The sequence below is a fragment of the Trichomonascus vanleenenianus genome (genome assembly GCF_965637985.1).
Source record: "Trichomonascus vanleenenianus strain CLIB 3782 genome assembly, contig: TRVA0_007S, whole genome shotgun sequence".
NCBI classification, from domain to species: domain Eukaryota; kingdom Fungi; phylum Ascomycota; class Dipodascomycetes; order Dipodascales; family Trichomonascaceae; genus Blastobotrys; species Blastobotrys vanleenenianus.
In genome coordinates this window covers 78,622-92,494 of record NW_027481880.1, presented here as the reverse complement: position 1 = coordinate 92,494, position 13,873 = coordinate 78,622, and the positions used below count along the sequence as shown (strand labels likewise).

Here is a 13,873-nt window from a genome sequence, read left to right as displayed (position 1 = left end):
TTCCCGCATTCAACCCACGAATAATTGACGAAATGAGGCTGTTGCAATTATTCGTAGTTTTCTACGTCGCGCTGTGCTCGGCGCTACTGGTAGTCCCGTCCGTGGAGGTCGACGAGACCCTCCAGGTAGCGGTCAAGCATAAGGCATCGTGTAAAAAAGACCACCTGCTGGTCTCTGTCGTACGTGAGCAGCGCGTTCGCGATAGCGAACACCGCCAGCTGGCCCAGGGGAACACCAATTACCTGTTCCGCTTTGATCTCAACCAGACCCACGTCGTTGCGGAAACAGTCCCGGGCCTCCCGCTCAAACTGTATCCCGTGACACGCGGCAAGCTATCGACCTACGCGACCTTCATGCCAACAAAGGACGAGGGCCACTACCGCCACTCGGCTGTCGACGGCCCCCGTGACGACGACGTTGAGCAGCGGCGTGAGCCGCTGTGGGGCGCCGACGATGGCGCTGTCGTTGATGTGGTGCTTGAAGTCGAAAACGCTGGAGAGCGCTACGTCACGATCAAGACATTTGTCGACGGCCAATTGCGCGGCCTCGACTCTGTGGTGCTTCCGCCGCCGCACCACCACCATCCCCATGGCAAAGACAGGCTTACCAAGCAGACCGTCAAGGACGTAATCATGCACTATTACGGCAAGAAGGGCTACTCCAAGGTCCAGGAGGTGTACGAATTCTTGCATGCCGCAGTCGTGGGCTTCTTCACTCCAATTGTGCTGTTTGGCGTGCTTTCAACCGCAATGTTCATGCTCGTGTTTATCGTCTGCACCTGGCGCCAAAGGCCAATCAGCCTGCCATTGGATGATGAGAAGAGCAGACCGCCGTTCCAAATGGTCTAGCTTTTTTTCTCGCTTTTGTTGTTTGTTTTCTGTTTTTATTTATTTCCTTTACGATCTGTATATGCCTTTATGTATGCTGTATTCCTACACGCTCGTAGCTGCATGGTACCACATGCTTCCATTGTATTCGAGGGCCAGCCCTCGAGCTCCCGTACCTGGGGGCTCTGCCCCCAAACCCCCGCTGTAAGAGCCAGATCCCTCCGCGTAGCGGAGCCCCAGGGGGGTTTGGGGGGACTGGTTCCCCCATAAGCACTCCATTTCAAGTTGCTCCTGGGGCTCTGCCTCAGACCCCGTTAGTAGGCGGCCCCCCGCCTACGCAGAGGCGATGGTGGACATGTTGGGGTAGACGTGCGGCGCTGTGGAGACAGCCAATCACAGGTGTAAGCGCCCGAGCATCTAATCGCTATAGCATGCAGCGCTTGTCACGCCTCGAGATATCTCGACGATCCCCGATGTTACTACTCGTAATTTCCACGCTCCCCATTTCTCCAAACCATTCCATTTTATAATTAATGTATTCTACGTATTGAAGTCTCCGTTTTACCGGTATTATCATTGTACGGATATGAATTTATACGAGCGGGGGATGTACCCCAGCTACCCCAGCTATACACACGTCGCGCAGTCCGAACGCGCGCTTATCGCTTCACCCTTACCCGGGCGGCCGACTCCATAGGGATGAAAATCACGTGAATTTCCTTATCAGGAGTGGTGTCCGGGCGCGCGGGCGCCGATAACAACTGTGCCACAAACTACTAAGGATCAGTCCGGTGGTTACGCGCACAGAGGGGTGTGAAAAAGTAAGGTGGAAAATTTCAGGCGATTGCGTCTGCGGTGGTTAACAACCGCGGATATCCACCCCCTCCTCTCCTGAGCTCACAGAAGGCAGCAGCAGCGCAGCAGCAGAAGGCAGCCTACACTCAGTCACCCACTCAGAGGGCCCGCTTTCGCGCTCCAATTGATCTTTTCCCTCTTATCTTTTCGTTTCCCCGGTCGCAACAACCATTTTTGCTTTCGCTCGTTCTCTTATATCATTTCATATGTTATAGCGAGCTCTTCCTGTTTTCCTATTCTCTTTCTATTATTTTTCTCTCGTGTCCTTTTTGGCGCCTAGACTAAGATCGTAACTGACTTTGAGCGCCTATCTATCTCCCCCCCTTATATCACTGCTAACTGCTTGATTTCACCCCCGAAATAAAATAAAAAATGGCCACTGCTACAGCCACTCTTACCGAGAGTGCGATTCCATTGGCCTCGCCTCCAATCCAGGAATCGACCGGCGCTTCAACGCCCTCGAAGCTAAACGCCCTCGATAGTAGTGCCAGCTCAGATGATAACCGCTCGCGTGCGCGCGCGGACCAGTCCGATAAGGACTCGGACTCGGCGTCCCCCAAGACGAAAAAGCCGCACGCCGTATCTGCGGCGGGGCAGATCTGCCAGAACTGCCAGACGTCCAATACGCCGCTATGGCGGCGCGATGACTCGGGCCAGGTACTGTGCAATGCCTGTGGATTGTTCCTCAAGTTGCACCGGCGGCCTCGTCCGATCTATCTCAAGACGGACACGATCAAGTCCCGTCACCGGATCAAGACCCATGCTGACGATAAAGGCAGCGCCAAAAAGAAGGTATGTCAGTTTCCTCGCATCTCCCTGTTTCTCGTTTAGTTTTTTTCTTTTCCTTCTCTCTTTTCCTTGCCGGTTTTACCGTATGCTAATAGCCTGCGGGGGGAGGTTTTTTTAACCTCCCTCTGTATTGCACACAGTCAAGTAATAGCAGGACGAAAAAAGACCAGCAGCAGTCGACGATGAATAAGAAGCCCCTTGTTGGTGGCTCTTCTTCTGGCCAGCCAAAGCCGACAATGCCATCGTCGTCTCTGCAAGCCGGTGGTTCGCCAGCACCAGCCGCACCAGCCGCACCATCTACCAACGCCGCACTTGGTGCGGCTGGATCGGTGATGATGGGCATTGTGTCGCCTCCGGCGAGGCGGGCGAGCTCTGTTATGCTGCAGTACAAACCGCACCAGGTGCCGCGCAAGCGGTCTGAGCCCACGGTGCTGGACCAGCTACAGACGTCGGTGGTTGGACTTGGGGCTGGACCCTATGTTGTTCCGACTGCTCCCCAGAGCGATACACGGGGCATCAAGGGCGAGCCTACCACTGCCCCGGCCAGCGTAAATGTAAACTATCACTACGGCAGTTCTGCTGGTGCCAATCAGCAGCGGTCGCCGCCAAGCCCGTCGTCGGTGTCTGACTCTGTGTGCAGCGACGGGTCGTGCTACGCATGTCTCCAGTTGCAACAGCAACAGCAGCAGCAACAGCAGTTCTATAAGTCTCCGTACCTCGCCTCGCCGCCGTCCTCCTCGTCTACGCCGCTGTCGGTGGCTGAGGACGACGTCAGGATGCTCAAGTCGCGAGTCACGGAGCTCGAGCTCGTCAACGACCTGTTCAAGACACAGGTGTCGCAGCTCGAGGCGGCAGAGGCGGCGGCGCGAAAGTCATGCCTAGACATGGAGCACCGCAACTCGCAGCTCGTGGAGCAGCTCGAGTTCTTCAAGCAGCAGATGCGGCTCTCCAACCCAGAGGACTTCCAAACGATCATGGAGTCTATGAATAAACGAAAATCAATGACCAGTGACGACAGTTATGAACCTTTGAAAAAGCTGAAAGTATAAAAGAAAAGCCCCCAGTCTTTTCACATGTGTATATTATATTCGGATTAGGTAGGGATAAAAAAATGGGATTTCATGATACTCCTGTGAAAATACTGCTCCAATCCTCCCCTCCCCTCCCCCCCCCCCCCAATTGTGAAGAATAATAGCGATATAGTAATTATCTACCAGGTAGCATATCGCAGGAGATGTGGATTGTCCGATTAGGCTTTTGTGGGCCTCAAGAGATCTGCTTATGCGGGCCGATGTTTTAACGATAAGTCAAATCAGGGGAACTTCAGTCACAGTTTTGGCCACAAATTAATCTGGTTTTTTATCCACAAATCATTGATAGTGAATAAGGATATTCGTTTCCCTTGCAATATAGGATATATATTTGTTCTTAACCGTTGGTAAAACGAGCTGAAAGGTAAACTGGCACCCGATTGTAAACTTTTATCATCAACTCCATGCCAACATGCTCTCGTCACTTCCAGTCGAGATTTTAGAACAGATACTCACATACGCTGGGGATGATATTTCCAACCTACGGCTAACATGCTACGTAATAAACGCGGCTTCGTTGCGTGTTATATGGCGTCAAGTTACTATATCAATCTCGAGCTACTGTACCCTGGAAAATGGGTTTTTCAGCTATCCGATGGACAGAGTGAAATCAGTGGAACTTGTTAGTTTATACAAGGACTATATACGAGTTGTCACAGTTGATAGACGACGAAGTGCGCAAGGGCGAAAAGATCTCCGAAATACTGGATCTGATATGGAAAAATGCGAGTGGAGTCCAGAGGCTGAACATTTATCTTGATGAAGAGTTGCTGAGAGTAGCCCCAATGACGTACGATTGGCTTCGTATTATCACTGGCCCATTCCAAAAATCCGACCCACTAGTAGTAGCTGCCGAATACACCGGAGGTGGAGCCTCAGCCAACCAAGATACCTCCTTCGATGGCACTCGAGCAACGGTGCATATGATTATGCGGATGAAGAACGTTGATTTTGTCAAATTTAAGGTGGAGGTCTACAACAAAGCTCTAGATGTGGGCTTCTTCCAGGACGTGGGTAAATATATTACTCACTTTAACTACCATCCCCACCACGACACCTTTATCGGCTTCAATGAAGTAATAAAGGACTGTACTAGTCTAGTATCTCTCAAATTGCGTCTCAAAGCACATGGAGGAGGTGACACCCACGAGTATATACTCCCTGACTCTGTGCAAACGGTGAAACTTGAATCTGATCGTGGGTGCATTCACACTATCCACGGAGCCCAGGTCACTAGACTTGAGCTCTCGGATTGCATGAGAGTTCGTGGAACATTACCAAACTTGAGGGTTATCAGAATTGGCGTCTTAAACGGAGATGCAGCCAAATACCTAATCTCATTCGTCAAGGCGAGTAGATACCTCGAAAAAGTTAGCATCGACGTCGTGTACCCTCCTGCGATTGCCAAGATAGCGGGGATTGTGGATCATCGATTTCGCATTTTCATGTTAGAATGTAAGCCTATGTCTTCCGTTGAAGCAATGGCTCATGTGTCTACAACGATGATGAACGTGATAAATGGCGAGGCTCGAATATGTATATCGCCTCACGAAGTGGGCAATACAGCACTCTGATGGCGCTCTTTAGCCTAACTATTGGAAAAAGCTCCTGGCATCGCCAAGCTCAGCCTTTTTATTCATTCTCAGTGCTCACCGCTGCCGGGATATATCAAAGAGTTCGACTCGAGCGCATATTGGCATTATGTAGATTTAGACCGCGTTAAGCAGCACCTACTCGAGTCACCGCTAGATTAGCGGTGGTCTCTCTATCTTACATCAAGCCTGTGTCATTGATACATCAAACTGGCCAACACACCTCCGCGAAGCGGAGCTACGGGGGTTTGGGGGCTGGCCCCCAAGTAGTCTCAAGGTACCAATTGGTCTAAGCAATCATCCACTGGGGCGCTGCCCCAGACCCCATTAGTAGGGGGGTTGCACCCCCCAAACCCCCCGCCTGGAAGGATCAATGCTAGTCACGCGTTCGTCTATGTACAGTTAATAATAAAAAGGAATAAATGATATTATACAATGACAACTCCCTGGTCGATATGGGCTGGTTTGTAGCCGTTTGCGTCGTCCGAGGGCAGCTGGGCGTCGACGGGGGAGTAGAGGTACCAAGCCTTGAGGGCGTTTACAGCGGCTCGGGTCCGGGCCTCCTGGAGCGAGGCACCCTGGCCCTCGCCGAGCTTACTGTCGCCGGAGAAGACGCCCACGACGAACACAGGGGCCTTGGAGTAGCGGCCTGACTCGGCGACCAGACGCGACACTGGTCGGTCGAGCCCCTCGCGGGCGCACAGCACGGCAAGCTCGCGCGTAGGCTGCTCGAATGCCAGTAGGGCGGCCATATCCACCTTGTGCGGTCTGATGATGTAATTATGAATGAACTGACGCGCCTTCTCGAGCCCCTCGTGTGCGTAGATACCAGCGACGAGCGCTCGTAGGAAGGAAGCCATGGCGGCATTAGCGTCGACGGTGTTTTCGGCGTCACGGACCTCAATGACGCCGTCTTCGGCGGCTACAGTGTCGCTTTCATACACAAGCTTGCCCAGAAGGTCTTCATCACGCTCATCGGCGAGATATCGCGCCAGCGCCGGCCGGGTGTCGACCTCGACGCCCATGTTGCGCCCAACCTTGCCCAGGGCGCCTACAGCCGTGTAAAGGCCAATGGTGTGTCGCAGCACCTCCTGGGGCAGTCGTGGGTACTTTACGGTGAAGTACTCGTGCACGTAGAACTGGATCAGGTTCTTGCCGAACACGGACAGGCCCTGGTTATCGGCGAACTTGGATCGCGCCGTCTTCGTGATAAGCGCCCGGGCCAGCGTCGAGTACTGGAATTGCGAGTCCAGCCCCAGTCGGGCATGCAGAGTCACCACCGAAGGTGATCTCGAGGCCACCGCCTCCTCAATGGGCAGCCTCTGGGTGTACTCTTTGCGGGCGTACTCGCCAAACTCCGTCACCTTCGTTGGAACCGTGTAGCCGGATTCGGCCTTATTTAGAGGAGCTGACACGCTCAGTGGCCTGACAACCCCCCCAGCCCGACTTCGCGAGGCCCTAGCTATCGCTACTGCTCGCGTTCTAAGCATCTCTTCAGCGTCTTGTCTGTGCTTGATCTCGGCGCTCGAAAAATTTGAATTTTTCACTTTCGTCCGGTGCGCCGCGCGATTCCTCCCAACGAACAAACCTCCCGGAAACCAATCAAAATCTTTCAAAAAGGCGTTGCATTCGACGACATATATCAGTGTAGAGAGATAAGCGATGGTGAGTAGGGGTGGTTTGGTAGGATGGGGCAGGGGCTAACAGATGGTGGTAGGTACTACATTTCATGAAATTCACCCCACTTTCGCCGTCCGGCGGGTGGTTCTTCATCCCAAAGAACTGGAAGTTTAACACAGTCGTGATTGGCGCAGGCACTCTGCTGGTTGCCGCTGTTACTTACGAGCTCGGCGAGCGGACCACATACAAGTCCAATACGGAATACGACGACGAGACCATCGCGCGATGGAACAAGGCCGCGCGACAGGCCCGAGAAGCATCCGCAATTGCCTCCGTTACGGGGAAATAGACATGTTAGCATTGAAATATTTGTATTATCCTTTTGATCTCTCCTCATTAGTGTTTCATGGATCCCCCCTGTGACGGGGGTTTGGGGGCAGAGCCCCCAACTACGGGAGCTCGAGGGCTGGCCCTCGAATAATACTCCGCTACTAGTGTTTAAAATGGGGGACAAGCCCCCCTGCGGGCTCCGCTTCGCGGAGGAATGAGTTGAGAAAGGTATTTTTAGGAGGTAGAGGTACGCTTGCTCCAGTAGTATTCCATGAGATGACGCTGGCCAGTGCTCAGCTTGTCCATGACATGGGTGTTAAACGTTTGCTCGTCGAGGACTTTTCGAAGGCCTACCAATACAGGATAGGACTCCTTCCGCACGTAGGTCTCGTTGTCGCCGATTGAGCGCAGCACGAGCTCCATGATTGGGTTAAGGTAGAGATCGACCTCGCTGGCCATGACGACGTGGCGCAAAACTTTCGAGATGGTGGAGACACACAAGGCTTTTTGTTCACGGTTGAGCTGTGGATAGTGCGTAGCGAAGCCGAGTGTCGACTCGATTACACGTTGTCGCGAGGTGCGGTCGTACTTCGATAGCCGAATGACCTCGTCCTGGGTCTCCCCGAGCGCGCCGAATATGACCGTCTTATTTGTCGTGCTGCCAGCAACAGTCATGAGACTTGCCAATACTGCCCGTTCGTGACCCATAAACGTCTCGTTGTGCAGATAGAGCAGTTGCTTCAGCTGTAGCAGGCCCTGGTTCAGCTGTGCCTCGCTGATGACGCCGGAACCGCCCTGCTGGAGGTAATTGAGCAGACTGCTCTGCAGTCGCGCCTGCCATCGCTCCTGTCGCCACAGCTCGCATGCCACTTCGTTCGACTTGCGGTCCTTGGCTCGCCGCACAATCGTAATCAGCTTGCGGAAGCCATGCGCATCGATACTTGCGTCATCAAGCTGGGAAATGAGGGACTCGAAAAGAGCCCCCGCTTCGTTTTGTTTAGTCGGTAGGGGAGACATGCAGTATTGCTTCTTGCTCTCAAAAGAGTACCACGAGAGACTGGGCGAACCAGGAGATGCCGACATGCTTCGCATAGCCATGCGCTTCGTGGGCGTAGCCAGAGGCGTGCTCGCTTGCATAGAGGGTGAATGCGGAATTGATCGAACTTTGTCTTCATAAATTGACAGCTTGGACTCAATTTGTTCATGCAGATCTTTAATAGCCCGAGCCGGGGTTCGCGGTGGGTCGACCACCCCGAGTCCAATGGCCCGTTTAGGAGAGTCAACGTCCATCTTGTTCTCATCTTCCGCGGTACTTTCTTGCTTTGCCGCCACTACGGTGTTAGCAGTTTCGTCGTTAGCTTCCTTCACAATGTCGTTAGGTTTCTCGATAGTGTAATTACTGTCCTCTGAAACGCCGTCATTGGCCTCTTGGTCATCTTGTTCATGCACAGGTGCTGGGTCAATTGGCTGTTCTTCAACTTTTTCAGCTTGATCAATTGACCGTTCTTCAACGTTATCAGCGGTATTAAGGTTCACTTCTTGCAGTGGGAGATGGCCATTATTCGACTCGGGCGCTGCTTCGGTGCTAGATTCAATGCTTTCCTTTGGCTGGACAAAGCGGATGGTGGATACCGCTTCTTGTTGAGCCTGTTCAGGATCGTCAGCCGTCTCTGAGGCTCTTTCGTCCTCCTCCATAGAATCTTCATGGCCCTTCTCCTGCGGCTCGCTTGCTTCCTTCACACATTCATCCTCCTCCATGACGGAGTCTTCGACTTCTTCTGCTTCTGGAGCAACTTGGTGTTCCTCCATGATGGAGTCTTCGACTTTTTCCGCTACTGGAGCAACTGGGTGTTCCTCCATGACAGAGTCTTCGGCTTCTTCCGCTACTGCAGCGACTTGGTCTTCCTCCATGACGGAGTCTTCGATCTGTTCTGCTACTGCAGCGACTTGGTCTTCCTCCATGACGGAGTCTTCGATCTGTTCTGCTACTGGAGCAGCCTGGTCTTCCCCACTCTCGGCAATATCCCCCTCCATGTTAGTGGTTCTTTCGTCCACGACTTGGACTTCACTGTCGTCGTCCTCAATCTCCTCGACTCTATCGGCTTTCGGCTCAGCTTCGACCTGAGTATCCTCCTGTGTGCTGCTCTTCATCTCTTGTATCTTTTCAACAAAAGAACCCATGAGAGCGGCTTCGTTTGGAAGAATGACGTCCTCAGGCTCCGGTGGCATCAACTGATCATCTTCAGGCTCTGACCCAGAGTTTTCTTCTTCGACGCTTTCTTCAGACGACTTTGATACTTCTTCCTCACTCGACGAATCCTCTTCGTTTTTCATCTTGTTGTCCTGTCTCTCTTCTCCAATTGATGTATCCATCATCTCATCTTCTGCCATTGATGCAACGTTCTCGATTTCCGATTCAGGCAAGCCCTCCCTGGGCTGATCGCTCATTTTTACTTGAGAATCTTCTGGGTCCTCTGCTTCTTCAACCGCCTCTGGAGAGATAGGAGATTTGACCACTGGGGAAGCTGGACGAACCACGTCATCCACATGGGTCTCCTCTGCCATGGAAACGTCCACTGCATTAGATAATGTTTCCTCGTCCTTATCATGCTCTGGGATCAACTTTGGAGATTGTGAGGTCAACTCTGGAGCCTCTACCTCCCCAGCTAGCACAGGAGATGGCGGCAGTTCCACGTCAGCGGGATCCAAACTCTTGGGACTATCCACTTCCATGGCTGGAGTCTTTGGAGCTTCTACTGGTTCCGCGTTAACTGGCTCCGGGGTCCTCGGTGCATTGTCAACGGCCATCTCTTCGGCTATTGGCTCTTGTTTAGTAGGACTCACCGATTCCGCTTTAATGCCATCATATCTTGATATTATTTCCTCAATGACTGGACCAAGTTCATAGTAGGCCGAGAGTTCCTGCATCAGCATCAAAGTCTGCATGTACACATCACCTTCGATATCACCATCCAAGCATTGCGCAAAGCTGGGGAGGCAATTTTTAATTCGACTCGGATGCTCTATCTCCCTGGCTAAGGTGGTGAGCCATGACAGCAGCGCCAGCTTCACGATATCGCTCTCTAATTTCTGTCCGTCAAACAAGGTAGCTGCAGTTTCGAACGCCTCTTCTTTGTTAATTGCGCCACTCAGAGGATTCAGCGCATCTGCCAGCTCAGAGGACGGGTAAATATGTTTAACCAGACCCGATATCAGCAATGGGGTATCGACAAACTGAAGAAGCACAGGTAATAGTTCCTCCTTAGCAAGTTGATTGACGACGTCGCTGACTGCGCCGCGTGCAGAATTTAACAACTTTCGCATAATCATGGATATAGAATCAGGGCGAGGCATTGTCACAGGATGAGCGATCTCAATTGTACTTGGAATATCAGACCGAGTCAGTAATAATGACAGGACTTTGATGCCTCTAGCGTATCGCTCTGACTCCATGGGAGATGTTAGCAATTCCATCAAGGTCGGAGCAGTTGGAGTAGGAGGGGCGACAGCATTAGATGTTCGTGACGAGGCGCTAATGTTATTAGGCCGGCGAATGGGCTGGCGTTGTGGAGCACCAAGTCTCCCAGTCTTACCAATCTCCCGCTTGATTCCGGCTACAGTTCCGCTGCTAGTACCAGTCGTAGAGGTACTTTGGACCGGTGCGGAGTTGATTCCGCGAGATCTGGATGCAAGCGAATCTTTATTTTCTCCAGGACGGACTCCAGTGCGTGATTTCGATCTGGGGACTGCAGTGGTAGTAGTAGTAACAGTAGGGGCCCCATTATGAGGTTCACCAGATTCTCTATCCGGGCGGGAACTCTCGAGGCCCTTTTGAATGTTATTATCTGTAGAACGCAGCAGACTATCGGCTTCTCTTGGCCAGACGGCATGCATTGCCCAGAATGCATGGCGGGCCCCTTCTCTGACACTTGGATGTGCATCGCCGAGCGCGGCACGTACGAGAGCTGAAATCAAGCTGAGTGAACTGTCTAGCACCTGTCTGTGATGATGGCATGCAACTACGACTCTCAACCACTGAAGGGCATATACTTTGGGCTGAGCCGCTTTGTCGCGCAGAGCCTCCTGTATATGGTACAGATATCGTTGGCTATACGCACAGTGGATGACAACAGTGTTGAAGGTCAGCGAGGCCAGTTGTCCGGTGATCTTCTTGGTGCCCTTAGCCATTTTTACCACGCTCGTGAGACATGGCTCGAGAGTGTCCAATTGTGTGCCCAGAACCATGGCGCTCTCACGGAATAGCTGGCATGATTGACAAACTAGGGTAGTTCGGAGCGATACAATGTCCTTGGATATACCACCTGCCAGTTCCTTGAGCGTCCATTGCAGCTCCTCGACAAAGTCGGTGGCAGCATTGCCTCGGATGAATGCCCGCATGCGGCGGTAGGCGCGTTCTCGATCGGCCCAATTGTGTTCGGTTGGGTTTGCAAACGCTGGCTCTGCCGCTTCTACGACGTTTCTAATCTCCAGGCCCGACGAAATGTTGGTGGGCTTGAGATCCTCCATCTCGTAACCATCTTGACTGGTGACGAAAGTTATGCTTAATGCGCTTCTTACAGGCTCTTCTTTAAAAGGCTTAACTGGGGCAGAACGCGACCCTTCTTCGCTTGGACGACTCGTTCCTGGGTAGTGTCCCAGAGCAGATGTGGAGCCACCGGAAGAATCAAACCCAATTGCCCTCAATATATTAGTCATGAGCGGTTTGGGGACTCCCTGGCGATGCATGGTCCTCTGTAAGTCAACCTTGGCCACATGCTTTGCAGATTTGAAGAAGAATTCCAGCAATTCGGCGGCTGCACTCTGGACTCTATCATCGTCATCCAGCAGCAGTTGGGCGACTATAGGCGTGAATGGCCTAAAGGCGAACTTGGAGCTTTGTAGCTGTACCCGTGATAACAGCATTTGCAAACTCTCAAATCTAACAGTAGGATTTGGGTGCACCAAGCTTCGTTCTCTCAATGCCTCCTCGGATTCTTCAGGACAGGCCATCCAGAACCCGTCAAAGGTCTTGCGTGCACTCGTCCTTACTGAGGCCTTGTCATCTCCAAGCTTCTCTACTAGAATTGGCAGCGCAATGTGGGCTGCTCCCTTCAAAACCGATGCATCCTGAAGAGTAATGCGCTTGATAAGACTACACAGGCACGAGAACCCAGTAGCGCTCAGGGCTTGATCCGAGGACCCTACGGCCAATTCAAGAGCCTCGAAATACCCTATCGCATACCCCAGCTAGCCTAGTTAGATATACATTCAATCGCCAACAGAGAACTGTAACTTACGTCTATATTCTGCTGCTTGACCTCTCGCTTCAGCTGGCTTACTGCCATCAGCTTATCTTCGGCATCTGTAACCCATTATTAGCTACTGACCTACCAATAGAACTTTTATATCTAACATACTTCCAGTGGTCAACACACCATACAGACGATCAGGCTTCACTCCCGCCTCCTCATCCATTGCTGTCGTCGCTCTCTTCTCCTCGGAGATTGTGAAACGGGGGTATGGAAATTCGCCGTTTTCAGACGCGCTGCGCGCCATAGGTAAACATCCCCCAACGTGTAACGTTCCTCTGCCATACAGAGTTAGTCTTGCGTAGAAGGGAGTATGTTGTAGAGTAGATTACAGCACGGCTGTAGATTTGTCGCTGGTGCTTATCGTCAAAAGGTGCGAGCATCTCCATTGTTCGTCGTAGCCTGAGAGGTATTTCCTCTGAGTTTCCCGACTAGCTTGGTTAGTTGTTCTATGACTAGACACTTCGATGGTATAATTGCGTAGACATGGAGATGAGCTCGCTTCGTACTCAGCACTGAGTCATCTCTGATACTACTTAGACTCCTAATTTACCAGATATTAATTGAATTGATTAATATTTGGTGAATTAGTAGTAGGGCTGTGGGGGAAAACCCACCGCCGACATAAACCATCGACGACTGCACAGGCGATAAAGAGGGGCAACAAGATGTCGGGGCTAGAGAGTAAGTAGAACTAAAGGATAACAGATCAAGCTAACCGTGTAGAATCGTTGTTTAACTTGAAGGTACGGCATATTATCAAAAGGGCTTTGGAAGTTTTGCGGGACTAACAGGGTAGTTCACTTCGAAGCAACTGAATAAGCAGGCCATCAAGGCCGGCAAGGAGATGGAGAAGGAGAAGAAGAAGGTGAAGCAGGCGATCATGCAGGGTAATAACGACATTGCTCGGCTGTACTCGCAGAACGCCATCAGGAAGCAGACCGAGCGGCTCAACTTGCTGAAGCTGGCCTCGAGGATAGATGCGGTTGCCAGCCGGGTCCAGACGGCGGTGACGATGCGCCAGCTGACGGGAAACATGACAAATGTTGTCAGGGGCATGGACAAGGCGATGGAATCGATGAACACGGAGCGCATTTCTATGGTTATGGACAAGTTTGAGCAGCAGTTTGAGGATCTCGACGCTACGTCGCAGTACTATGAGACGGCCACCTCTAATGCCAACGCAGTCTCGACGCCGCAGGACGAGGTTGATCTGCTCATGCAGCAGGTTGCGGACGAGGCTGGGCTCGAGCTGCGTCAGAACCTCGACGTCAAGGCACCGTCTAACGCTACGCCGGTCGAGGAGGTTGAGGATAACCTGAACGAGCGGCTGCGAGCACTCAGGAACTAACTTTCATTTTATTCATTATCCGGACCGTCTTTTGGAACTGCATGTGTCGACTATAGTGGCCCCGCTCACTCTAAAAAACAGCTGATCACCAAGTACTGTCCTCCAAATC

General features: G+C 52.1%; 7 protein-coding genes across 7 annotated transcripts; 5 read left to right on the top strand and 2 right to left on the bottom strand.

Moving 5' to 3' along the window:
- Positions 1-32: 32 nt before the first annotated feature.
- Positions 33-848, top strand: TRVA0_007S01046 (uncharacterized protein; the record flags this gene model as incomplete). The annotated part of the gene is made up of 1 exon (XM_076683213.1): positions 33-848. The coding sequence occupies one exon, from the start codon at positions 33-35 to the stop codon at positions 846-848; it is 816 nt and encodes a 271-aa protein (XP_076542457.1).
- Positions 849-2,054: 1,206 nt separating this feature from the next.
- DAL80 (Dal80p) lies at positions 2,055-3,520 on the top strand (the record flags this gene model as incomplete). The annotated part of the gene is made up of 2 exons (XM_076683212.1): positions 2,055-2,474; positions 2,612-3,520. 2 exons carry the CDS (start codon positions 2,055-2,057, stop codon positions 3,518-3,520), a joined length of 1,329 nt encoding a protein of 442 aa, XP_076542456.1.
- An 827-nt stretch (positions 3,521-4,347) lies between these two features.
- Positions 4,348-5,136, top strand: TRVA0_007S01002 (uncharacterized protein; the record flags this gene model as incomplete). Its single annotated transcript, XM_076683211.1, has 1 exon — positions 4,348-5,136. The coding sequence occupies one exon, from the start codon at positions 4,348-4,350 to the stop codon at positions 5,134-5,136; it is 789 nt and encodes a 262-aa protein (XP_076542455.1).
- A 446-nt stretch (positions 5,137-5,582) lies between these two features.
- On the bottom strand, positions 5,583-6,644 carry MRPL3 (mitochondrial 54S ribosomal protein mL44 MRPL3; the record flags this gene model as incomplete). The annotated part of the gene is made up of 1 exon (XM_076683210.1): positions 5,583-6,644. The coding sequence occupies one exon, from the start codon at positions 6,642-6,644 to the stop codon at positions 5,583-5,585; it is 1,062 nt and encodes a 353-aa protein (XP_076542454.1).
- A 172-nt stretch (positions 6,645-6,816) lies between these two features.
- TRVA0_007S00958 (uncharacterized protein) lies at positions 6,817-7,123 on the top strand (the record flags this gene model as incomplete). Its single annotated transcript, XM_076683209.1, has 2 exons — positions 6,817-6,819; positions 6,872-7,123. 2 exons carry the CDS (start codon positions 6,817-6,819, stop codon positions 7,121-7,123), a joined length of 255 nt encoding a protein of 84 aa, XP_076542453.1.
- A 215-nt stretch (positions 7,124-7,338) lies between these two features.
- Positions 7,339-12,579, bottom strand: TRVA0_007S00936 (uncharacterized protein; the record flags this gene model as incomplete). Its single annotated transcript, XM_076683208.1, has 3 exons — positions 7,339-12,351; positions 12,402-12,466; positions 12,522-12,579. 3 exons carry the CDS (start codon positions 12,577-12,579, stop codon positions 7,339-7,341), a joined length of 5,136 nt encoding a protein of 1,711 aa, XP_076542452.1.
- Positions 12,580-13,081: 502 nt separating this feature from the next.
- On the top strand, positions 13,082-13,764 carry DID2 (Did2p; the record flags this gene model as incomplete). The annotated part of the gene is made up of 3 exons (XM_076683207.1): positions 13,082-13,097; positions 13,140-13,159; positions 13,213-13,764. 3 exons carry the CDS (start codon positions 13,082-13,084, stop codon positions 13,762-13,764), a joined length of 588 nt encoding a protein of 195 aa, XP_076542451.1.
- Positions 13,765-13,873: the final 109 nt, after the last annotated feature.